Source organism: Gigantopelta aegis, chromosome 3 (genome assembly GCF_016097555.1).
Source record: "Gigantopelta aegis isolate Gae_Host chromosome 3, Gae_host_genome, whole genome shotgun sequence".
NCBI lineage: Eukaryota > Metazoa > Mollusca > Gastropoda > Neomphalida > Peltospiridae > Gigantopelta > Gigantopelta aegis.
In genome coordinates, this window is record NC_054701.1 from 57499014 (window position 1) to 57525324 (window position 26311).

Here is a 26311-nt window from a genome sequence, read left to right on the forward strand (position 1 = left end):
TTTATTTACGGTTATATGGTGTCCGACATATAGTTGAAGAACCACAGATATTGAGAGAGGAAACCCGCTGTCACCACTTCATGGGCTACTCTTCGATTAGCAGCAAGGGATCTTTTATATGCACCATCCCACAGACAGTATAGTACATACCACGGCCTTTGTTAAACCAGTTGTGGAGCACTGGCTGGAACGAGATCCCAGACCGACCGCGCATCAAGCGAACGCTTTACTACTGGGCTACGTCCCACTCCCACATGCCTTAAAGAAGCATATCCAGTATACAGAGCTAACCCTTGGACACCCTGAGGAACGAACAGAGGTCAGGCCAGAGACATGTATGTATACACTGGGTATCCTTTGTGATATAGATGTCTTTGTTCACATGTGAAGGACCAGACATCAAGTAGGCCTATACTAGTCGGCAAGGAGTTCTGCCAACGTTTTGTTTGTTGGCATCATTTGTGACTAAGTTACGCCATTTTCGCACTTGTGTAAGACTAGACTGATATTAGAGGTGCTCTATTACGGCTCATTTCATGCATGTATGAATGATTTTCTTGGTAATATATTTTTTTCATAATTATACTATTGATTACCTTTTAGATTCTTTTAACACACTTACGGTAATTAACAGTGCTCTTCCATTCCCTATCAATGTCTACCCGTCCTTCGGACAAGGACAGTTGCCACCTATAACTATAGGCGTATTCATCACAAACGAGTAGGCCTACTGGGCACCAAATCATTGATGGGAACAATGAGTTCTACTCCCATAGCATCCACAATACAACATACTGTTTTTCTGAGTGGAATCGATGTTGGGAAAGAAAGTAAAGTTTAGTTTGTTTTATTTAACGACGCCACTAGAGCACATTGATTTTTTATCTTATCATCAGCTATTGGACGTCAAACATATGGTCATTCTGACACTTTTCTTTTTTAGAGGAAACCCGCTGTCGCCACATAGGCTACTCTTTTATGATAGGCAGCAAGGGATCTTTTATTTGCGCTTCCCACAGGCAGGATAGCACAAACCATGGCCTTTGTTGAACCAGTTATGGATCACTGGTCGGTGCAAGTTGTTTACACCTACCCACTGAGCCTTGCGAAGCACTCACTCAGGGTTTGGAGTCGGTATCTGGATTAAAAATCCCATGCCTCAACTAGGATCCCAACCCAGTACCTACCAGCCTGTAGTCCGATGGCTTAACCACTGCGCCACCGAGGCCGGTAATGTTGGGTAAGAAAGAAAGAAATGTTTTATTTAACGACGCACTCAACATTTTATTTACGGTTATATGGCGTCAGACATATGGTTAAGGACCACACAAATTTTGTGAGGAAACCCGCTGTCGCCACTACATGGGCTACTCTTTCCGATTAGCAGCAAGGGATTTTTTATTTGCGCTTCCCACAGGCAGGATAGCACAAACCATGGCCTTTGTTGAACCAGTTATGGATCACTGGTCGGTGCAAGTGGTTTACACCTACCCATTGAGCCTTGCGGAGACTCACTCAGGGTTTGGAGTCGGTATCTGGATTAAAAATCCCATGCCTCGACTGGGATCCGAACCCAGTACCTACCAGCCTCTAGACCGATGGCCTAACCACGACGCCACCGAGGCCGGTTGTTGGGAAAGATGTCCAGAGATCGTTTCTAATCAAGGACTTCGACGACGTGCCACTGATATTTTGCTCGTGACAAACATCCCATGGCTTGCTTGTAACTGGCCATTCCATTATAAAGCGTATAATTATATCAACTTTTTTTTCATCAAAATCAGTAAGAATTGCAAGAAACAATGGTCTTTTGTCATCTTTTTTTTTTTTTTTTTTTTTTTTTTTATCAATTTGTCAGAGTACTTTGCTTCTTCATAGGACCACATGACTTTTTCTGACGTAGTTTCTGAAAAAGTTATACATGGTTGTTGAGTCCGACAAGTGATATTCTTTGTGGTTGCAAAAAAAACAAAACAACAACAAACAAAAAAACAGAGAAAAAAAGAGAGAAGAATTCTCTCCTAGTTTTTTCTCTGCTTTCTTTTATCATGACATTTCTGCCCATCAGACACGGCAACGGTAAACTGAACTGGTACTATGACGTCACTGGTTCTACGGCGGTTAAATGGAGTGGGTAAGTTGTGTGTTTTTACATAAGAAAACATTTATATAAAATTAGCAAAATTATTTTAACAATTACTTACAACAAGTGATCTGTAAATTAAAGAAAGCATACATTGTTGTATATAATAAATGAAACTAATGTAATAACTAATATTTAGAGAATACTCGTCGAGCTACGTGGCAATATCGTTTATCTTGCAAAAATGAATTGATGTTGTCCTCCCCGAGCCTTTGGCGAGGGACGCATAACATCATTTCACGAGGGCAAGATAAACGGTATTGCCGAGTAGCGAGTTAGGTATTCTATTTCCAATATTTATTATTTTATGGAAGATTTTCGAACGATACTTATAGCAATGACGTACTTATCGCTGATGACGTAAGTTAGTTGTTGACATGACTTCCACCATGGAAACTTCTTACACACAATAGCGAAGCACTGTTTATGACGTCAACCCGTATCTAGGGGAGGAAATATGGGGTTTATTTTTTTTTTTTAACTTAGGAAAAGATCACTTTTCTTTTCCCTCTTCTCTCTGTCCATATGGGTAATACTTGTTCAGTTATTAACATTACAAATAAAATATTAACTATAAACTTTCCCAGCCTCGAAGAAAAGTAGATGTGCTTTGGAAATACCCTCCCCCCACCCCCACACTATTTATGCGTGCAATTAAAACACAATTGGTTCAGAAAGAAATAGATTGTAATGTAAGAAAACGACGTTCACTGCTGGGAAGAACTACAGGTAAAACCTAAAAGCAAGTAACAGTACTTAGGGGCCGTCCATAATTGACCCCTCCGTACGGCGTGATTGACAACCGCGCTGGACCAATCATGTTTCGCGGTTCAAAAACCGCGGGCCCAACTTTGCTTGGACGCCATTAGGTTAGACAACATACTTTTTTTCGATGTGTAACGTTTTTGTATAGTTAGCATTAAAATTAGTTAAAATAATTGTCTCCTCCAACTGAATTATAATCATAGTAAACATATACTTCTGCTGACATGTGTTAACAGCGATGACAACTATGCGGAGCCTAGGATTGACGTAAAATCAGTGTTTTCCTGCGAAACCGTCACATGGTATTGAAAGTGATTTTTTGCCGAAATCCATCAAAATTCAACTGATATATAAATTCTACGAAGGTAAGACTTTAAGAATCACTTTTCCTCCATTGTAATGGAATTTATTGACTCATTTAATCAGTCTTCGATGTATATATTGTTAAGAATCCGTCGTTAAACTGCACAGTCAGACGAATGGCCAAAATAAAGGTTTTGGCAAGACTTCCGATCGTTCCAGAATTCAGTTTAGGTTTAGGGTTAGTGATAGTATTAACAAGCATGCTGTAACGTTTGGAAGTCTTAGCTTTTCTTTTCTTTTCTTTTCTTTTTGTTTGCATGTGTGTAGGCGTGAGTGTGTGTATGTGTTTTTGTGTGTGTATGTGCTTTTGTGTGTGTGTGTGGGGGGGGGGGGGGGTGAGGGAGTAACCTATATGGTTGTGAGCTTTAGGGGAATAAGGAAGTATTGTCTGGAAAGTTATAAATTAGGTAAATTTTATGTAGGGACCCTGAAATGTTTTGAAGCAAAAAAAGTCTAAATTTGTTTTAATAATTGTGATTTTTTGCAATCGGAACAGATCTGCCGGTTACGGTTTCTCGGTTTGATTCGATTTAAGCCAGTGCGTCACGACTAGTATATCAAAGGCTGTAGTATGTGCTATTCTGTCTGTTGGGTGGTGTGTGTGTATATATATATATATATATATATATATATATATATATATATATATATATATATATATATACCTGGCTACCAATGTAGCAGGTTTGCACTCTAGAATATACATGTCAAAAGTACAAAATGTTTGACATCCAATAGCTGATGATTAATAATTCAATGTGCTCTAGTGGTGTCTTTAAACAAAACAAACTTTAACTTATCCATTAGTCCCCCTCCACCCCACCCCTCAATTAAAACAACCCAATTTTACCATAATATATATTAAAACGATTCCTCACCCAACAGCAGATCAATTACCAATCTTGGGTAATTTATAATAAATACTGGTAAGACATTTTATTATTCCTTTATTGTTATTCTTAGAATTTTCAACTTAATGGTTTTTGCCAGAGGGTACTGAGGTTAAACTTATGTACCCTAAAATCTTGGAAATTAATAGATATATTTATTAATGTTTAGATAAATGATAGTAAAAGAACTGCTGTTTATAAATGGTCATGTGCTTGAAATGCAATGTCCCAAATCTAATTTCAAAACATTTCAAACCCATAACCACCTAGATCAGGCACTTACATCTGTTTTGTTTTTATTACCGACCCTAAATATGATTTTCTTTTGGAGACAGTAGTTTTGTTTTTCATCATTATTTTTTACCCCAAATTTTAGCAAAGCATAGGTATTTTTCTTCTTCCACATGTCATCATATATGTAGCTTTGTGCAACTTTCTAATAGAAATCAAATAACATCATCGAAGTTAAATACATTGTTTACTACTTTTCTTAATTTACTGCTATACTTTTTAATTTTTAATTGTTTAGTCACACTGATTTTGTTTCCTGTTAAAAAAATGTTTTCCTAAAATTAAATTAAACTTTAAATTAATACAACAATATGTAATTAAGTTACAGACTAATGTACTTCTTCACATGGATGTGAAATACTTAACATGTTTGTTTTTATATATTTCAGCAACTGAACCAATGGATGTGGAGTCATTGATTAGATGTCTAAAATGAGATTCTGAAGACAAACTATTAAACAAATTACATTGCATCTTGATATTGAGAACAGAATGATAGAAATAATAGAACAGTTTCAACTGATATGTGAAAGAAAAACTGGGGCAGGGGGTGAAATTGCTGCTGAAAACGAAACACTTTCAACAATTTCATTTAATACAATATTTCATTGTTTTTTGTGTTTGACATATTGCTGCTAAGGAGTAATTCAGACTTCCAAGACTTGGGATTCAGTTTGACACCACCCATCAAATAGTAGTCCTTAATTGCTCAGTTGACTGTACAAGTTTCGAGGATTTGGAGATGGATGTCACAGAAAGATAAATGTTTTAATAAATATATTTACCTGTACCAGACTGCATGGGGATTAATATGTAAAGACCCTCTCTTTGAGAAAAAAGAAAATGTTAGGAAGTATTCTCATAATAAATATTAAACAAATTGTGCGAACTCCAATCTGTAGTTTTGTTTCATGTTATATATATATATAATTTTGCCTCCGTTTGTTTTAAAAATATATACATTTTTTAAATTAAATTTTTATTATGTATTATTATTATTGTTCTGTAGGCATGGGTTGTCTTATAATATTTATTACAATTTTTTATCTGCCCAGGCCTCTAGAACAGAAAAAGCTTTGTGGGTACATTCTGTGTGACAGTAGGATAACTAATGGGGGAGGGGGGGGGGGGGGTGAGATTGGGTTGTGGGGGCCAGAAGCTTCAAGTTTGATTCCCAACAGTTGTTGCCGCAACACATGAGTTTATAATTTATTTAAACACTGTTGTACTGGCTTAATTGGCAAATATTTTACAGGCTGTCCAACGATTCTACTTTTTCTTACTTTTTGGTCTTTGTTCTATTTTTCCTACTTTTACTTCAGAATACTTAGTTTTTCTTACTTTTTTGTTTGAAAATGCCACGAATTGCTGTTAAAATGTGCATATTCCTTGTGTTATAAAAGTCATCAGTTATGGGAATTATTTAAATTTTTCTTGGCAGCAAGATATATCTCCCAATTTGTGGCACCATATAATCTCAACATATTAAAATTACACCCTCAAAGCCAACATATTTTCCAATCATTAACATGATTATAATGTACAATGTGTATGTATGACTTCAGAATCTATAATACATTATGGAAAACTTAAATTAATCATGTTAACTCTGTTTTACTGTGCATCAGCATTCCTATGCATGTAATTATGTATACTGATTAATATAGGGTACAGTAATTTGAAATAACTGTATAACGTGACCGCTACATAAGATTCACATTATTTTTGATAGAACACAAAATACATATACAAATTGAGCACCACAAAAAAGGTGTTTTCTCAATATGAGCATGAATAATGTCGCTACGTACCGTTTCTGTCCTACTTTTGTTCTACGTTTTCCTACATTTTCTATATTTTCATTCCTAATTGTGTCCAACTTTTTCAAAAGGGTGTGCTGGACAGCCTGATTTTATAAAGAGGGGGTGGGGCACTCAAACGTAAACAACCCTAATATGTCTTGTCAGAACGAAGACGGGCCAATATGTTAGTATACATAACTGGAGGCCCAAAGATGTGGTCCCCACCAACTCACCCTCTGGCTATGCCAGTTGTGATTTAAAAAAAAAATTCTTCCGTGTATGGCTTTGGTTTCATAAATAGGGCAAGTGCCGTATATCGGTTGGTTCAAGCAGTGCAGTTATGTAAGAATACACCCACATAAACTTCGCAATCCCACAATCTAAACCACTGCTTGCATAATTTTTGCACATGCAACTGTATCCTGCTATAGTTTTGTAACCTTTCGTGCAGAAAATTATAATACACTGATAGCATTCCCCCACGCCGTGTATTTTAATGTCACTGCTCACGCCCCGCCCCCCTCCCCTTTTAAAACAAACAAATAAACAAAACATTTAACGTAACCCGACCGAAAATAAAGACGTCACGGTTTTAAACAAGTTGAGGCCGGTTCGTCCCGCGCCTTCTATTCACTTGTTTCTCGGCATATCGGGATTCCATAAATATAAAAGCCGAACAACAACAACACAAATTAAGATGAAAAAGAAGAAGAAAAACGAAACAAACAAGACATTTTAATTTGTCACTTCTGACAAAAGTTAGCATACGGTAGGATGTTTTAAATCATCTTTTTCTTGCATTCGACGTTCGTCACTTCCGGGTTCTTGTGCTTCGATATACTGAAGTAAAAATGGTTTCGTCGATTTAAATCACGTTGTCATCGTAAATGTACCCTGTAATGAAACACTTGAATGTCTCCTCTTGCCGGCTTTTTAATTAAACAACAATATTTCTAAATACATTAAGGTGAAAACTTAATCGGCAGACCGGCAGCCATTATTGAAAGTTTGTCTAACCTTGCATCACGTGTGACGGGGGGTGGGGTGGGGTTAACTCGTCATACGGAGGGGTCAATTTTCAAAGAGCGTACAAAAAGTACGCGGGGGAAGAGGAGGGGGGGGGTGCAGGGGGTTAAGGGGCGAGCATACACTTTTTTTGAAAATGAAAAATGTCGATCAACATTTTTCATTTGGGGATGTACACTTTTAGGGTGGGGGAGTGGGGTGGTCAAAAGTGTACGGGTTGTACGCTCGTGAAAATGTTGAAAATTATGGACGGGCCCTTAATAAATCTATGTGCAAAATTTCATCTCAATATCTGCAGGCATTGCCAAAAATAGTCGGAAAACAAATTTTCGTATGTCCTAAATTGAAGCGCCAGTTAAGAGAAAAGTTGCCACCCTAATAGTTACTGATCAGAAACACAAACTTAGAAAGTAAAACACAACTTTACTTGACAAATACAAAAGGAGAAGGAAGAGTGAAAAACAAGGGCGATTACTTTCACCCATCAAGGGAGATTACTTTCACCCATCAAGGGAGATAACTCCAACTAAGGTTGCTAACATAGTATATGGCGTAACCACTTTTTTCTTCTTTTTGTTTTTGTACTGTTAAAGTTAAGGTTAGAACTTACTGTCTGTGAGTATAATAAATGTATAGTTACTATTAAAACAAAACACAAAATCGTCAAAATCGACGCGGTAGATATTCTTGTCATTGGGGTCTGGAATAAAACATGGTAAACGATAGTTAAATGCAGATTCATGACACTGACACAGTATATTTCTATGTCGTGGTTAGAACAAAAACATGGTGAATGTTAGTTCAACACAAAATCCTTAAATCGACCTGGTAGATTTATCCGTCGTCGTGGTCTGGAGGGGAGTAGCGAGTCCTTCGTTGTTGTGTCCAGGATGTTGTCCAGTGATTGTGAAGATATGTCTGGTAGAGGCGAGGCGATCTCAGTTGGAATCGGAGGAAGATCATAACTTGTGTCAACGTCAGGATCTGGGGGTGTTTCATCATCATTATTATCTGTGTCACCGGAAGTACACTGTGGAATTTGACAAGTCTTGTTTGGTACTAGGTAACACTCAGAACGTTTAACACGATAACAGTTATTTCTAAGTTGTGATCCAACAAATTTTCGGATGTCGCACCATGGCCCGTCAATGTTCACAACAAGATATCGATTACGTGCACATGTCTTATTTCTGTCACAATACAGATACACTAAATCTCCAATGTGTACTGAAGGCATGGTTGATTGGATTCCTTTAGGTGTTTTGGATAATTCACTGTGTGGGTGGTTTGATAATCTGGCGGAGTGTTGGTCTGTAATAAGTTGTTGGTCAGAAAGGGGTAATAGGCTGCTTGTGAATTGGTCTCTCTGAGTCCACATTTCACGAGATGATACGCCACGGTTTCGAATGCGGGAATTGAGACTAGCGACTGCTATGGCTAACTCGGTAGGAAACAGGACCACGAGTAGGATCTTGATGACGGAGTTCATTTTCCAATTCTTGTATTGCTCTTTCAGCAACTGGGTTTTTGTTTATGTTCTTGACCCTACCGATTTCAAGAGTGATTCTGTGTTTGTGTAGGAAACTGTCATTTGACAGCGCGAGAAAGCCTGGAGCAGGATCTGTGCGGATGACTGCTGGGGGTCCGTCAAGAGGGCGTAATTCTATGCACAAACGAATCAATGCCTGTCGAATGGCATCATTACGTTCATTATCAATCAGACAGGCGACTGTAAAGGCTGTAACACATTCCCTCACAACTATGATGACTTGGCGTTATCGTTTAAGAATATCCGCAGCAAAGAGACTGCCTACATTCTCAGGTGGACTACTTGAACTTTGTTCGACAATGGTAGATGGAGTCTTGCGCAGAGCAGCACACTGATGGCAGTTGTTGGATACAGAGTCAATGGAATGATCCATGTCAAGCGCAAAGAAGTATCTTTGAACTACCTTCTTTAGTTGAAATGCTGATGGGTGATTCAACTGAATATGTAAAGCATTGAGGAGACCTTCTAGAACTTGTCGGGGAACAACAATACATTCTCGTGTGGGGAATAGTGGATCAGTTCGCTTCACGACGAGGAGACCATCTTTGGCAATGGTTACCGTATTGATGTAACGTTTAACATCTTTGATGTTGGTGAGCTTCTTCGAAGGGCGAGTACCTTGAATCAGGTGAGAATGGGTACGCCGTAAATCCTTGCACTCTTCTTGTAGTGAGTGCCAAGTTGATCTTGTGGTGAAGGGTATCCGAGTCTTACCTGATAGTATGTCATCTATGAGAATGTGTCGAACAACAGAATTTTCAGTTTCTTGGATGAAAGTACATATTTGACACGATTCATTGTGACACTCTGGAGCATTTCGGCTAGCAAAGTCTGATGGGATATTTGCATTACCAGCTAGATGACGGACGGAGGCTTGAAATCTGCTGACTGTAGATAGAAAAGTTGAAACCCGAGGACTTGCTGAAAATTCGCCACAGCATAACTTCTCAAAAGCAAGGACGCAAGGTTTGTTGTCAGTGAGGATGATAGGTTTCAGACTCGACTGGATGATATAAGGACTGAAGTGCTTTGTGGCAGCGGCAATCGACAGTGCTTCAATTTCACATGGTAACCATGTGACTTGACATGGTCTGATTTTTGCGCTGAAGAATCCTGCAACGCGAGGTTGATTGTGGCGAGTTACGTACAAGGTTGCTCCTATGCCTGGATCCTTAACAGCTCCATCTGTAACAATCCAAAGTTGGTCTTTTGGGTTTGGGAGAACGATTGCTTTGTTTGACGAGAGCATTGTCTGGGCATGAGAAAAGGCATCATGAAGGTCATTGCTCCAAACTATTTCATCTTTTGACTGGCGACGTGCGACAATATCATCAAAAGGGGCAAGGATCTTCGAACAGCCGGGTATAACACGGGCGAGAATTTTGTATGCACCAATGAATGAGCGCAAAACACGACGCTAAAGTAGCGATGCGGTGAGGACTAGCCTGAATACAGCCTTGTTGCCAATTCCATCCTGAGATTGTGGTTGATTGTGGAGTGATTATTGTTTTGTGTGCTGACAGTCTTAAGTTGTTGTGTCGAAGGGCTGTCAACAACCGACGCCAAGTGTTGATTAATTCTTCAGGGGTATTTCCGCCACAATACAAGTCATCAGCGAGTTTAGTGACAACCCCTTCCGTCAATAAATCTCCCAGAACTCTACACATAAGTTCCTCTAGTGCAGTTTCTGAACCTGGCATACCCATTGCCAGTCGGGTGTATACACGGATACCGCGAAACGGAGTAGCGACACCACAATACTTCTTGGAATTCTTGTCAAGTGGTATTTAGTAGAAAGCGCTGGACAGATCAGTGGTAATAATATATTTCCATTGACCGATTTGTCTCAATGTTGAATCTACATCAGGTAACAGGGACGGCTGAGGTTTGGTGTAACGACCAACATCACCGAATGATGTGACCAAGCGATGGCCGCCTGATGGCTTTCTGACAAGGAAGGAAGGGTTAACGTATTCAACCTTGATACCTGCATCTTCAGGACCTTTGAAAACTCCCTTGTCCTCGAGGTCGTCGAACATCTGTTGAAGTTCTTCGAGTTGCTTTCTGGAGTACTGGGGTACTCTTCCCTTCCTCTGAGGCGGTTGTACTGGACCCATGTTAACTACTGCTTGGAATGGACCACTGGCACCATTATAGCATGCTATGGAAGGGTCAAATACATCATCATATTCCTGAACTAGAGCATTGAATTCCTTTCTGATTTCTGGAGAGAGAATACGGTGAGGGTCTATTTGTATTTGGTCTGAGAACTTGCCATATGGCTGTGATTTGGTATTTGTTCTGGGGAGATGTGGTTTGTCACTGACATTGTCAACTTCTGGGATGAATACTGGTCGAATCTGACAAAGATTTTCATTTTTCCTCAGGAGTTGTGGACTGTCGGTTGTGTTTGGTATGCGAATTCTCCCCGAAACACTTTGGAGAAGACTGTGTGGAGGCCATGTTTTGGCTTGTGTAGCATGAATGTTATCGGTTCGTGGTTCTACAGCATACAAATCATCTTGAAGTGCGTAGTCATCAGGCACTGGTATTTCAACATAGTCACCGGGCCACACTGTGGTAGTAGTGGGTAGTGCTCTGAGTACACAAGCTCGGCGAATGGTGTGTTGATACTTTGTTTCAGATATAGAGCCATAGTGAACAAGTGTACCATCTTTAAGACTTATCTGACGCCTTGCAGGTCGAATGCCGATGTCGTTACTTTCCATAACTGGTGTCCCAGCAAGTATGTCTACGTCTAGTTGTTCCACGATCAAGCCTTCAAAATGGAATTCCTTATCTCCCCGAGAGAAAGTGGCAGTAGTTTCTCCAATCACATTCAAGGGAGATGAGCCATCTGCTTGATGAGCTGATTGTGATGTTTTCTTGATGTGGAATCCCAATGCTTGTGCAGTTGATAACCTGACCATGTTTCCAGTGGCGCCGGTGTCAAGAGTTACTCGAACATTGTTATGTTTGTAAAACACATTTATGTAGGGTGACTGTCTGATCTGCACTCTCAGTGTAGAAACACTAGAAGACTGGTGAGATTCAGATGGCGATTCGTTTTGTTCGTCGTCATCAGTGTCTGCAGAGTCCTGGTTGTCAGCTATGTTGATTATTTGTCGAGCTTTTAGAAGGAATTTGCGATCACTTTCAGGAAGGTGTTTGCAACGGCTCAGGAAATGATCATAGGAACGGTCTGCTGCTTTGCATATGGGGCATACTTTGGATGGCGTCCGAGAGGTAAAATGCTTAGCCTGTTGGTGTCTGGGTATTTGTTGCGACCGCCATGCTGAGGAGCGCATGACCTTTGCATCTTCAGATGTGCGTAATTCATCGATTAATGACGGCAAAGCTTGTGATATTTCTGGCTTGATTGATGCTAAAGTTCTTGATCTAAGTTCTGTGCCATACCTTTGTTTGACAAGTCTAGGTAGGTCTTTATTGATACGTCTCAGCCACTGAAGAACAATGAAGTTCTCAAGAGATGGAGACATTTCCTCATCTTCAGCAACCTGGTCACCATGGTGACTGATGCCACTATCATGTGTGAGTAGATTGTCTTCTACAAATGCAGTTAGGCGCTGAAAGAGATCTTCCGGTCTTTCCTCTGGCTGTACTTGAATTTCATCAAAATCCAGAAAATGACCCCCGGTGGATTGGAAGCCAAAATGTAGGCGTATTGACTGCCAGATCCAAGGCAGAGATGTGGATGTTTTGATTATGGTGTTGCGAGATATGATGGGGCAATAATTTGCAATTTGTCCCAACATCAAGTCTAAGTAGTTGCTTTTTCGATGAGTTATAAGACGTTGTCTTACTGGGATATGTTCACCATCGTCAGCGAAACCTCTTGTGGGTTCTGCACGGGACTTCTTATCCCACGTATATCCATCGGCCAGGAAACGGCTGAAGTTGGGATCGAGTGACAACGTGTACACTATATTTTGACGCCAGTTTTCGAATGAATTTACTGTTTCTACTTTTGTTAGAGACCATTGTTTTGGAGCGCGGTGTGTCTGTGCCATGGTGTGTTGGTGTTGTAGAACTACGATGAAAGAATGTGTGTTACAGGCGAGCTAAACGTCGAACCGATCAGCTACGTGACGTAGTAAAACTATACAGGACAGCTTACGAGAAAGTCTGCTTGTGGGTTCAGACGCGTGGTTTCGATACCTGCTGCCACCACGCCAGTTAAGAGAAAAGTTGCCACCCTAATAGTTACTGATCAGAAACACAAACTTACAAAGTAAAACACAACTTTACTTGACAAATACAAAAGGAGAAGGAAGAGTGTAAAACAAGGGCGATTACTTTCACCCAATACATCAAGGGAGATAACTCCAACTAAGGTTGCTAACATAATATCTGGCGAAGGGCCATAAACTTGTGAAAAATGGATTACTTGATTTGAAATTTGAACTTGATTTGCAATAGAACATGATAAATAAAATGTGTTGAGTGCGTCGTTAAATAAACCATTTCCTTCCTGTCGTAAAAGGATGAGGTAACTACTACAGATAGAAACATATCAAATCATGCATGCAAGTACAACTTGTGATAGCAGCGTGTCGCGTACCATAACTAGATCACCGCGACCTACATTCCAATGATTACAGCACATCAGTAGTTGGGCCAAAACAAACTGTTAAGCCCACCCATTACAGAAAATAGACAATAACACCCGCAAATCTAAAAAGTTACAAACAATACGAAATTGTAATTAACAAAGTAACTAAAGTGACTATTATTTCTGCAAGCATCATCGGTGTTCATTTAGTTACATCCTTACCTAAAATCGAAACAATCTTCAGGGCCACTTTCCACGAAGCGATCTTAACAATAAGATTACCTTAATTGCATAACTAACGTATGCATTTGAGGTGATTTTAGTGCTAAGATCGATTCGTGGAATGGGGCTCAGGAAAAGATAACTGTGTTATTACGTTTAAAGATGTTTTTGGCCCTGTCCTATCTCGTTTGTTTAATGTCATATATGATAGTGGGATTTTCCCATCCAGCTAGTCAGAAGGCATTGCAATTTCATTATGTAAAAAGACAACTCTAATGCAAACAATTATAAGGGAATTACTCTTATTAGTTGTCTTGGAAATATTTTTACTTCTGTCTAAAGCCCCAGTCACATATACACGATTTTTGCCCCGAATGGCCACGAATAGCCCCGATCCTGTCCTGCCACCGTTACTCCCGAATTGTAGCCAAAATCGGCATAAATCAGCTTCACTCACGACTGCTGTAAGTTAATACTGAGACTGCAATACGTTCTTGAAGCCGATTAATTCATTACGAATTGCTACGACGTAGTACGCCTCCACTACGGTACCTTGACGAATACAGTACGACTCATCATGATTTATCCGGAATGCGCCACGTATTAGTATGACTGTACTAAGACTCCTCACGACTGCATCCCGGATTACACCGACGTCCGCAAGACTCGCATAAAAAGGCCCACGATTAACCCCCGACTATCACGACTGTGACTACGGTCCACCTGCGTATATGCACGATGCACTCACGACTGCTTTAAGAATGCGTCATGAATTGAAAAATTCCAGGAATATTCCCGACAGTTTTGAACATGATCAAACCTGTCGGGTGCCTATCCAGACGTTTCGAGAATACTGAAGAATGGCCAGGAAGCCGCTAGGGCCTCACTACGCATATCCAATAATAACCCCAATTTTTCAAGTCGAGGCCATTCGGGGGCAAACATCGTGACTGGGGTTTTAAACATTTTTACTGACAGGTAACGATGGTATACAACTCGTTCACAAAGAAAAAAAAACACCTGGGGAAAGTCGGTACATGTCGCTATTCCCTGACTAAGGGAGAAAGATACGATTCACACTTATGAAGCACCTGCCTCCAGACAAAAAATTCACTGATATATACAATTCTGCGCATGCATCTTGTCACACATGATATGGTTAATTGTTTAAGCCTAGGTTACGCACAGTTAGAAGGGCGTTTCTAGAATACCAAGTTGGCCAACACCACTGACCTTGATGAGCTAAGATGATAATGATTCCAGTTTGATACCGATGATGATAGCTCGAAATAGGAAGACAATGCTCAGTCCAGTGATGAAAGTATGATGACACTGTTCCATGTTATCACATTATTATAGGTATTCTGAATACATACATCACCCATCTAAGAGTAATTGACTAATGTCAAAATTCCCTTTCGACTGAGATACTTTTTGAATCATGATAGTCATAGTCCTTCCCACAGGGAGGGGACGGGACTTAGCTCAGTCGGTTGAGTGCTCGCTTGAAGTGCTTGCGTCGCAGTATCGAACCACCTTGGTTGATCCATTCAGCTGATTGGATTTTGTCTCGTTCCATCCAGGGCACCACAACTGGTCAAAGGCCGTGGTATGTGCTGTCCTGTCTGTGGGAAAGTGCATATAAAATATCCCTTGCTGCATTAGTAAAATTGTAGTGGGTTTCCTCTGATGACTACGAGTCAGAATTACCAAATGTTTTCACATCCAATAGCAAATGATTAATTAATCAATGTGCTCTAGTGGTGTCGTTAAACAAAGCAAACTTTCTTTCCCACAAGGAATGCCATTTTCTTACTATGGTATTTATTTATGGTAATAGTGTTTTTGTTTTGTTTTTCCAAAACACTTTTATTTTTCTTCTTATGTTAAATCAAACTAAAATTATTGACAAAAACAATGTTCATAGAGGCTAAGATGGACCATAGGTAGTCATTTCATTTTTGTAGTACCCATTTTTAGTATTTATTTTAGCTTCGTTGTGTGTTTTCAGTTAATTGCTACAATATTGTGGCAATAAATATATTAGATAATGATATTTTTAAAGAGATTTGAAACGGATTTGGTGAAACTATTAGAACATTTCACCATTTTGAATGTTGAGCATAATGGCGGCCATTTTGGATTTTGAAAATTATTTGACTGAATTGGCCATCCTTGAACTGATATAAATCGACGCAAAAAGTATCCAAATCGACTAAATTTACATATATAAGTAAGAGTTTATGTTGACCCCCAACAACAAAATGGGGGTCCGAATGATCATATTGGACACATTTTATCACAAATCGATTAGCATCATCGGATTCCTTGGAAAAAATCCATTTGGAATCAACTTCAAACATAAAGTGAAAAGAGAACAAATCCGAGACTGACTACAAGGCAAGTGGAAAACACTGCGTGAATTTCGCAGAGGGGCAGCGACGTACTCATTTCCAGTAACATGTTGGCAAGGTTGTCCACCTAGGTTGTGATCCTAGATATATGTAGATATGATTTTAGATGGCAAACCTATTATAGCACGCCGGGTAAAATAAGAGATTGTTGAAATGAAACTAACATTGTGACAGATGTACAATTTGGTTTTAAATCTAGTTATGACACAACTGGTGCTATTTTTTCCTTCATACTATTATTATGGAAGTTATGGCAAAGAAAAAGAAGTTGTATTGTTGATTACCGTAAAACATTTGATAGTGTAAATAGATACAACTTGTTGTACAACCAAGCATGATCCGGTATCACTGGAAAACTGCATGCTATTATTAAATCAATGTTTGAAAGTTTAAAAGCATGTGTCAAGTTTCAGTCTAAGTTTTCAGTCTTTGATTGCAATGTCGGACTGATGCAAGGAGAAACACCATCACCTTTTTTTTCCCCGTGTTTTTAAATGATTTTGTGAATGAATTAATTAAGGGATTTTGTGAACCTATGTATTTGCAAATATTTCCTTATTTCTTTTAATGTATGCTGATGATACTGTACTTTTGTCACAGACAACAGATGGCCTTCAAAATATAATTGGTACTCTTTATACATACAGCACTCGGTGGTTTAAATTTTAGTTTGTTTCGACGTAGGAAAAAACCCTGATAGGTGTTCTAAATAATAATAAATCTAGCTTTTACTGTGAATTTAAATAAAGTTGTATTAAAAAGATACTCAGAGGGACCTATTAAAATTGGGTTTATTGGTAAGGTGGTCCTAATACCGAATTACCGATATTCAGCATGGTGATTGCGTGTTACATATTGATTGTGTAATTTGTGTCCCATCCCCTTTACTCGTTGTAGTCATCATCTCAACTAATAAAATGAATACGTGATAACGGTACAGTCAAAGGGTTTTTAGAATTAGGGTAGCAACAGTTGGGTCCCCTGATTGTGAAGTTAGTCCCAAGTCGAATTTTTGGTTTTGGCATTGTAAATGTGTTCAGACGGACCTTGTTTTGAGTGTACAGGAAAAGTTAGGCCTAAGGACGGTTTTCATTATTAGATGTAGGATGGATAGATATGTGAACGAGTGTGACGAGGCTCGCGTTCAGTCATGTTTGTTTCCTTCTTGGAAAAGTGCTTACCTTTGTGACCTGTGAAAGATAGCAATTTTCCACGACTTGCAATATTTTGAAACGGTGACTAGCTAAACCTATTTTGAAATGAGTTTTAGAAAGGTTCGGTAAAAAAAAATTTAACGGGACATTCCTCAGTTTGCTGCAATTTTTAAGATATTATCGACTAAAAGAGACTTTTTAACGATTGTAATTACATATCAAATATATTTTTCTGCATAAAATATTAGTGGCTGTATATTAAACATGTTTCTGATCGTTCTAATATTTGTACTAGGTTAAATTTCATTTTATTTCCTAAAATATCTTTTTTCGTACGTACATTATTTGAAGACAAAACCCAGTTTGGGCTTCTTACAAATATTAAGACGACCAGAAACACATTGAATATACAGACACTGATATTCTCAACAAGAAAATATATTTAATATGTAAGTTTAATCGTAGAAATATTTTATTAGTCCGAAACATCTTACAATGCAGCAAACGCATGAATGCCCCTTTAAGGATATAGGTGTCATTTACCAAAGCTCCCGTCGAATACTGACTTTGTTGTGATTGAAAACTGCCATCATTAGTGCTGTCATTAATTTCAGATATTTTTACCATCACTTTCGGCACATTAGTATAGGCCTTAGATGCAGAATTACAGTAGTTGCAGAATTATATTAGAAAGTACCCAAATTGTTGTCTGTGAAGCTGTCACGAGGGTTTTTTTCATAATGTATTCATATGTGTTTTCATTTGGTACAAAAAGTAACATGATTTCAAAAAGAACTGTAGTCTTCTACCTAGATACCAAAGTCTGGTCCACCATCCTTTCATGCAACTGCTCTATCAAAACACAACTCTTCTTTATTGTATTTACATACTGTTGCTTAACGGTAACCTACTCCCCAGAAACCGTGTATTTGACCGGACTGCAACAACGAGCCGTCGTTAATTTCCTCACCTAGGGAGGTTGGAATGCTACTGAATTTCACAAGCGTATGGATTTGAACACCTTTCTTCTTGGTACCTGGTTTGAAGAGGATGAAAGTTTGGAGGCTGTAGAAGTGGTTTTTGAGCCAGCCAGAAGAGTTCTATTTTGCTGCCAACAGGGAAGAATAACTGGACCAAATGATCCGAGATTTTTATATTGAAAAGTAACGTAGAGAAACACTTGGCCTGTCATCGTTTTTAGTACCTAGCTCTGCGAACGTTCTTCCTGCCACTCGTACTTTTGTTACTAGTATTTGTGAGTGTGGGTCCGTTATTTTTACTAATTATTACACAAAACAGAGCAATGCCTGTCTGGACAAATGATACTCTTCCTCGTTCTACGGCGACCATTGCAATACTTCAAATGAACGTGGTGAACACACTTTACACTCCTACACTTTGACAAAATAAACACCACAGATGTACATATAACTCCACCGGCAGTTTCTTCTGCAGTCGTGTATGGATCTGGACAAAGAAGCCTTGGAATCTCCAGAAAAAAAAAATGAAATTTGTTAACCCATTACGTTACCACACAATATGTACAGTGAAAATAATATATACTATTTTTAAAATAGAATTTCAACTGGAACAATCTTTGCCGTGGTGCTTACCCCGTTATATATATCACACCATGATCTTATAGCTCCATCGATTGAAGAATAATTCATATTTCCACAAGTTTTTTTATAACTCGTGTTCATAGATCCTACAGGGAGCCCAGTGATAAAGCGTCCGCTCGATGCGCGGTCGGTCTGTGATCGATCCCCCGTCGGTGGGCCCATTGGGCTATTTCTCGTTCCAGCCAGTGCACCACGCCTGGTATATCAAAGGCCGTGGTATGTACTACTCTGTCTGTGGGATAGTGCATATAAAAGATCCCTTGCTGCTAATCGAAAAGAGTAGACCATGAAGTAGCAACAGCGGGTTTCCTCTCTCAATATCTGTGTGGTTCTTAACCATATGTCTCACGCCATATAGCCGTAAATAAAATGTGTTGAGTGCGTCGTTAAATAACACAATGCTTTCCTTCCTTCGTAGATCCTGCAATTTAACTGTAAAATATTCCAATTACGAACACTGGGTAATAAGCAGATTACACACAAATTTATACAAAATATGTATTAACTACATGTATTGTTAATGCCTTCTGTCTTTGCCCAAACTACAGTTGTCTTAAACTGCCCATGTAGCCACTGCTTTATTAGAGAAATCATTTGTTTAGTTTTTCAGAACGTTTTGATAAAGGATTAATAACACTTCTTTGATGTCTGGTTATAATGGCAGAAAAACCACGAGAGGCTAGATATGGACTTCCGCTTCCGGACGTCTGTCATTTTGAACTGAATGACGAGTTGATCGGGAACAGGTCTGTGTTTGTCGTGGGTGATGTCCATGGCTGTTATGACGAATTGATGGACTTGATGGCTGAGGCAAAGAAAAAGGAGCCCAACATCTTGTATATTTTTGCAGGAGACTTTGTTAACAAAGGCCCAAAAGTCAAGGAGGTAGTGACACGACTACAGCAAGATGATTGCCTTGCGGTACTTGGAAACCACGAAATCAAGTGCATGAGAGAGGCAAGGAATATGGCGGAAAATCCAAACTATAAACTTTCAAAAAGATATCAGTGGGTAAAGGGTTTGTCTAGTGAAGACCTTGCCTTCATCAGACGTCTTCCATACACAATACATATTCCTTCTTTAAAATCTATAGTGGTGCATGCAGGTCTTATTCCAGGAACTGCGCTAGAAAAGCATTGTTTGATTGCTATGACTCATATGCGAAACCTTTATCTCGAGGGAGAAAAGCTTATACCAACGGGTAAGCACGATAAGGGGAAGGCGTGGGCAACATATTGGACTGGTCCTGAGCATGTATATTTTGGCCATGAAGTCCAACGTGATAAGCAGGAGCTAGAATACGCAACAGGGTTGGACACTGGTTGCTGCCTTGGTCTACGTTTGACCGGTGTCTTTCTCAATGGATGTAGAGAAACACTCAGCGTGCCCGCACACAGAGCTTATTGTGTAGATGATGATTAGTTTCATTTCAAATAGACGTACGTTTTTAAAATGATAATCTAACGTATGTTATGGATGCTAGATATATGTAATGAATTGTGGATATATTGTTATGACCATAACAGATACACACCATGCACATATTATATCGTATGGTCATGATTTCAGTGAATAATTTTATGTACACATAGGTTAACTTATATTCATTTCAGTCATTTCTCTTTAAAGACATCGTCAATCCATAACCGTATTGGTGATGGTATTTAATAGAGAGGTTTTGAAACCTCACAGTTACTGTTTCGGATAGTAATAGATCACCACTTTGAGTGTAGCTGGTGGCATCACAGCAATTTGATTTCCGCTCTTTACAATTAAAAGGACAGCTAATATTAAATTTAAAATAATAAATACATAAATAAATAAATAAACAAATAACATTTCTTATAATACCGCCATCTTTAATTAAGTCACTAAATTGCCGATTTGTAAAAGTTGCCAAACGATTAGTACTGTGACGGAATCATATCGGGCCGAATTTAGGAAACCTGTTTTTCTTAAACGCAGATGTTTAAGCGTTGTAAATACATGTAGTTACATGCGTGTAAGACAAACAGGATTTGTAAATTCGGACCATTATGGTTATCGGTAAGAGTAATGGTGCGGTTTCGAAACGTCTCTATTATGATTTAATTTGTGTTGCAGATGAAGACATGTGCCAAAGAATACGAATCTCGAAAGTGTTTATTACATTTTATTTAACGTTTCAAACGTTTTCTTCTAGAGAATATTTTGAATATCTTTACTTTTTATTTGTCAATGAATTTCAGACATTGTTCATATATATTTTTTATATATAATATTTTATAAATGGGTGTTTATTGTTGTTAGTTAGTTTTATATCGAAAGTGTTTATTACATTTTATTTAACGTTTCAACGTTTTCGTGTAGAGAATATTTTAAATATCTTTACTTTTTATTTGTGAATGAATTTCAGACATTGTTCATATATATTTTTTATATATAATATTTTATAAATCGGTGTTTATTGTTGTTGGTTAGTTTTATATCGAAAGTGTTTATTACATTTTATTTAACGTTTCAAACGTTTTCTTTTAGAGAATATTTTGAATATCTTTACTTGTTATTGGTGAATGAATTTCAGATATTGTTCATATTTTTTAAATAATACTTTACAAATCGGTGTTTATTGTTGTTGTTTAGTTTTATCTCGAAAGTGTTTATTACATTTTATTTAATCTTTCAAACTTTTCTTTTCGAGAATATTGTGAATATCATTACTTTTTATTAGTGAATGAATTTCAGGCATTGTTAATGATTTTGATAATATTTTACAAATTAATGCTTGTTGTAGTTGTTTATTTTTTTATCTCGAAACTGTTTATTACTTTTTATTTATCGTTTTAAACGTCTTCTTTTCGAGAATGTTTTGAATGTGATTACGTTTTATTTAGTGAATGATTTTCAGACATTGTTAATAGTTTTGATAATCTTTTACAAATCTGTGTTTGTTGTTGTTCATTTTTATCTCGAAATATTTATTACATTCTATTTAACGTTTCAAACGTCTTCTTTTCCAGAATATTTTGAATATCATTACTTTTATTGGTGAATGAATTTTAGACATTGTAAATATTTTTGATAATATTTAACAAATCTGTGTTTGATGTTGTTGTTTATTTTCTACATGTTGAAATAGTATTTTCAAAGATGAACAGATAACTTTGTACCAATAATCTCAGGAAAAGATATTAATGATACCCTTGCTCGCAAGTCAATGATACTATTCTATACCTACTAGATGTAACCGTGCTACACACAGTAAGATACACATGGGATGGTATGACCGCCGTATAGATAGGCAGCGCTCATCAGCCGAATCCATATATACACGGTCGGCGAATATATAGCCATTTCTGTGTTAATTAACAAATATGGCGACCACCATTACGGTTGTATTTCTGGGATTCATCTTTGTCCGCAATATTTAGCACTATGCGTGTAAGATATTCAACTAAACCTGAACGCAAAGTGGTCGTTACGAAATGCGCCATCAGAATTATTTAAAATGTATGGGTACCGTAACTTTAATATAATATGAATATTTAATATTATTTAGAACCTTCTGTGAAAATTGTAGGCCCAAAGATCAAATATTAATAATAAAAAAAGCTCCAATATAGTATACGTATACGTACACGTCATATACATATATCTACATATATACATACAGAATGACTGACTGACTGACTGACAGGCAGACAGACAGACATACATACATGCATACATACATACACACATACGTGCATACATACATACACACATACACACATACGTACATGCATGCATGCATACATACGTACATACGTACACACATACACACATACACACACATACATGCATGCATACATACATCCATACATACATACAGCTGGTTGCTATTCAGTGTACTATTTATTACGATTTTGAATATTATATCATTTTTAGTTGAAAAAAACCTTAATAATTTTATTTAGTTTTTCTTCCTGTTATAGAACAGTTTCGTTCTTGCCAAGAAAAATATTGTGTATTTTGAGAAAAGTAATAACAGACGTGAAGTTAAAACTGTTGTTCGCATGTACATTATAAACGTAGGTCAACGTGCACGCGAGTTCATCTAGAACATTTGAGATCAAACGCGTTGTAACCTACTACAAAACTGTGACACGGTGTCCACATGTAGCCTCTGCCAATTATTGGCACCACGTGTGTTAGCAGTGGTGGTAGGTTCACGATTCCGAAAGACTTCGTTCCGTTTGGTCGATCGATACGTGTGATATATTCTTGAAGGAAAAGACGGTTTCTGTGAGAATTCTATTTCGTTCAGCAATGCAATTTTAAGTCAGTCGGGTGAGTCTTACTGATGTATTGTATGCAATACAGGCGTGAACCTGTTTCAGATTTTATCACTGTGCATGCATTATAACTGAAGAAGAAACGAGACTTCATACAACACGGTATATTAATGAAATGAGGGATAAGTAGCCAAGTCTTATCAAAACGATATAGACTTTAGCCAATTGACAACAATTGCACAACAAAGATGTAACCTGCAACAAAGTATCTCCTAGTACTTCAAGATCATTCGATTAATCGATTGGTGTTATGGATGTATTAATTTCATTTTCCAATGATTTTCCTCTCGCAACAACCGGCTGTATTTTGTTCATCGTTTAGGTCATTTAAAATGTTGACTTAGTAATGCTGTGCTTGCTGTTTCTTTATAATGTTGTTGACATATAGTTCTGTAAGCACAAAATGACACCTTCTTCGTTGCCATGTTCCATTTTGAGTTTCATTTACACTCAAGGGTTCGTATTTCAACGATGCATTGAAGTGGGTGAGCCTTTTTGACTACGCCACACAGTTTTAATAGTCTGGGCAAACATGACGGACACTACCATAAACACGCTATACTCTGCACCACACAGTCAGTGCTATAACTATGATGACCGATTGGAACCGCAGATCAATAGCAAGGCCGGGGCAGAACTAACGTGCTGATAGCGTACAAATACCTCAATCCGAGTAAACGTCATGCACAGTCTCATAAACATTCAAAGTATGACATATATTTGTTCGTTTCACGTTTGGCATATACACAACGAAAAATAACTTGTTCAACGGACTATACAACTTGGTTTGCCAACAACTTTTAATTTGATGTTTTCCGTGCACACATTGTAAGCTATGCCAAGGACAGAAAACATGGTGTTTGCTCCTAAATACTGTATAGCTGGACAATACCTCAAATGGACGTGGTGAGCACCCTTTACACTCCTGCACTTGATAAAATAAATACCAAAAATATTTATATAATTCCTCCGGCTTTTTTTCCTCTGCAGTCCTGTATGGATCTGGACAAAGAAGCCTAATACATACGGATGCCTTGGAATCTCCAGAAAAATCAAATAAGATGGGATTTGTTAACCCATTACGTTACCACACAATATGTACGGTTAAAATATAATACACTGGGTATTTGTTAAATGGAATTTCAACTGGAACAATCGTTGCCGTGGTGCTTAACCCGTTATGTATATATATCATGCCATGGTCCTAGGTCAAATGTTTCAAGAATGATTTATGTCCACAAGCGTTTCTATAAACACGTATGTATATATGTCCTGCAATTTAATTGTAAAATAGTCCAACTACCAACACTAGGTAATAGCAGTTTACGCAAATTATACAATATATATATATTAACTATTTTAATGCCTTCTTGTGTGGCCAAACTACAGCTGTCCATGTAATCACTGTTTTATTAGAGGAATCATTTGTTTAGTTTTTCAGAACGTTTTGATAAAGGATTATTAACACACTTCTTTGATGGTTAGTTATAATGGCAGAAAAACCACGAAAGGCTAGATATGGAATTCCTCTTCCGGACGTCTGTCATTTTGAACTGAGTGACGCGCTGATCGGGAACAGGGCAGTGTTTGTCGTGGGTGATGTCCATGGCTGTTACAACGAATTGACAGAGTTGATGGCTGAGGCAAAGAAGAAGGAGCCCAACATCTTGTACATTTTCGTAGGAGACTTTGTTAACAAAGGCCCGAAAGTCAAGAAGGTAGTAACACGACTACAGCAAGATGATTGCCTTGCGGTACTTGGAAACCACGAACTCAACTGTATGAGAGAGGCAAGGAGCATGGCGGAAAATCCAGATTATGAACTACCAACGAGATACCAATGGATAAACGATTTGTCAAGTGAAGACCTTGCCTTCATCAGACGTCTTCCATACACAATACATATTCCTTCTTTAAAATCTATAGTGGTGCACGCAGGTCTTGTTCCAGGAATTCCGCCTGAAAAGCATTGTTTGATTGCAATGACTAATATGCGAAACATTTATCTTGAGGGAGAAACGCTCATTCCAACGAATAAGTGCGATAAAGGGAAGGCGTGGGCGACATATTGGACTGGTCCTGAACATGTGTATTTTGGCCATGACGCCAAACGGGATTTTCAAAAGCTAGAATACGCAACAGGGTTGGACACTGGTTGCTACCTTGGTCGATATTTAACCGGTGTCTTCATCAATGGATGTAGAGAAACACTCAAGGTGCCAGCACACCGAGTTTATCGTGAAGATAGTGATTAGCAATGATAAACGAGCCTTAAAATATTCAGATGCACGTACGTTTTAAAAAATAATTATCTAACATATGTTATTGTTATGAATGCTAGATATATTTAATGAATTATGACTATATTGTTATAACCATAACAGACACATACCATGCACATATTATATCGTATGATTTCAGTAAATATTTTTATCTACTAATAGGTTAACTTATACTCATTTAAGTAATTTATCTTTAACATTAATTTAACATTGTGAATCCATAACCGTATGTGACCGGCCTCGTTGGCGTCGTGGCAGGCCATCGGTCTACAGGCTTGTAGGTACTGGGTTCGGATCCCAGTCGAGGCATGGAATTTTTAATCCAGATACCGACTCCAAACCCTGAGTGAGTGCTCCGCAAGGCTCAATGGGTAGGTGTAAACCACTTGCACCGACCAGTGATCTATAACTGGTTCAACAAAGGCCATGGTTTGTGCTATCCTGCCTGTGGGAAGCGCAAATAAAAGATCCCTTGCTGCCTGTCGTGAAAGAGTAGCCTATGTGGCGACAGCGGGTTTCCTCTAAAAAAATCTGTGTGGTCCTTAACCATATGTCTGACGCCACATAACCGTAAATAAAATGTGTTGGGTGCGTCGTTAAATAAAACACTTCTTTCTTTCTTTCCATAACCGTATGTATGACGGTATTTAATAGAGAGGTTTTGAAATCACACCGTTACTGTTACGGATAGTGATAGGTCACCACTTTTGAGTGTAGCTGGTGACGTCACAGCAATTTGCTTCCCACTCTGTACAGTTAAAAGGCCTGCTACATGTAATACATATGTAGCTAATATATAATTTTAAATAATAATAAATAATAAATAAATAACACTTCTGAGAATGCCGCCATCTTTAATTAAGTCACTAACCTGCCGACCTGCGAAACTAGCCAAACGATTA

The 26311-nt window shown here is 38.2% G+C and overlaps 1 protein-coding gene across 5 annotated transcripts in view; it reads left to right on the top strand.

Moving 5' to 3' along the window:
* The first annotated feature begins 1622 nt into the window (after positions 1 to 1622).
* LOC121368311 (serine/threonine-protein phosphatase 1-like) overlaps positions 1623 to 26311 on the top strand; it is a 28781-nt gene continuing 4092 nt past the window's right edge. Inside the window, exons 1-2 of one of the 5 annotated variants that reach the window (XM_041492991.1) lie at positions 1623 to 2134; positions 19417 to 21905. In XM_041492991.1, the coding sequence (XP_041348925.1) occupies positions 19472 to 20236 (765 nt within the window). In that variant the 5' untranslated portion in view covers positions 1623 to 2134; positions 19417 to 19471 and the 3' untranslated portion in view covers positions 20237 to 21905. Of the gene's footprint in view, positions 2135 to 2190; positions 2873 to 19416; positions 21906 to 24560; positions 25765 to 26311 lie in introns of those variants that run through there. The other 4 variants (XM_041492986.1, XM_041492988.1, XM_041492987.1 and 1 more) reach the window with 4 other exon arrangements.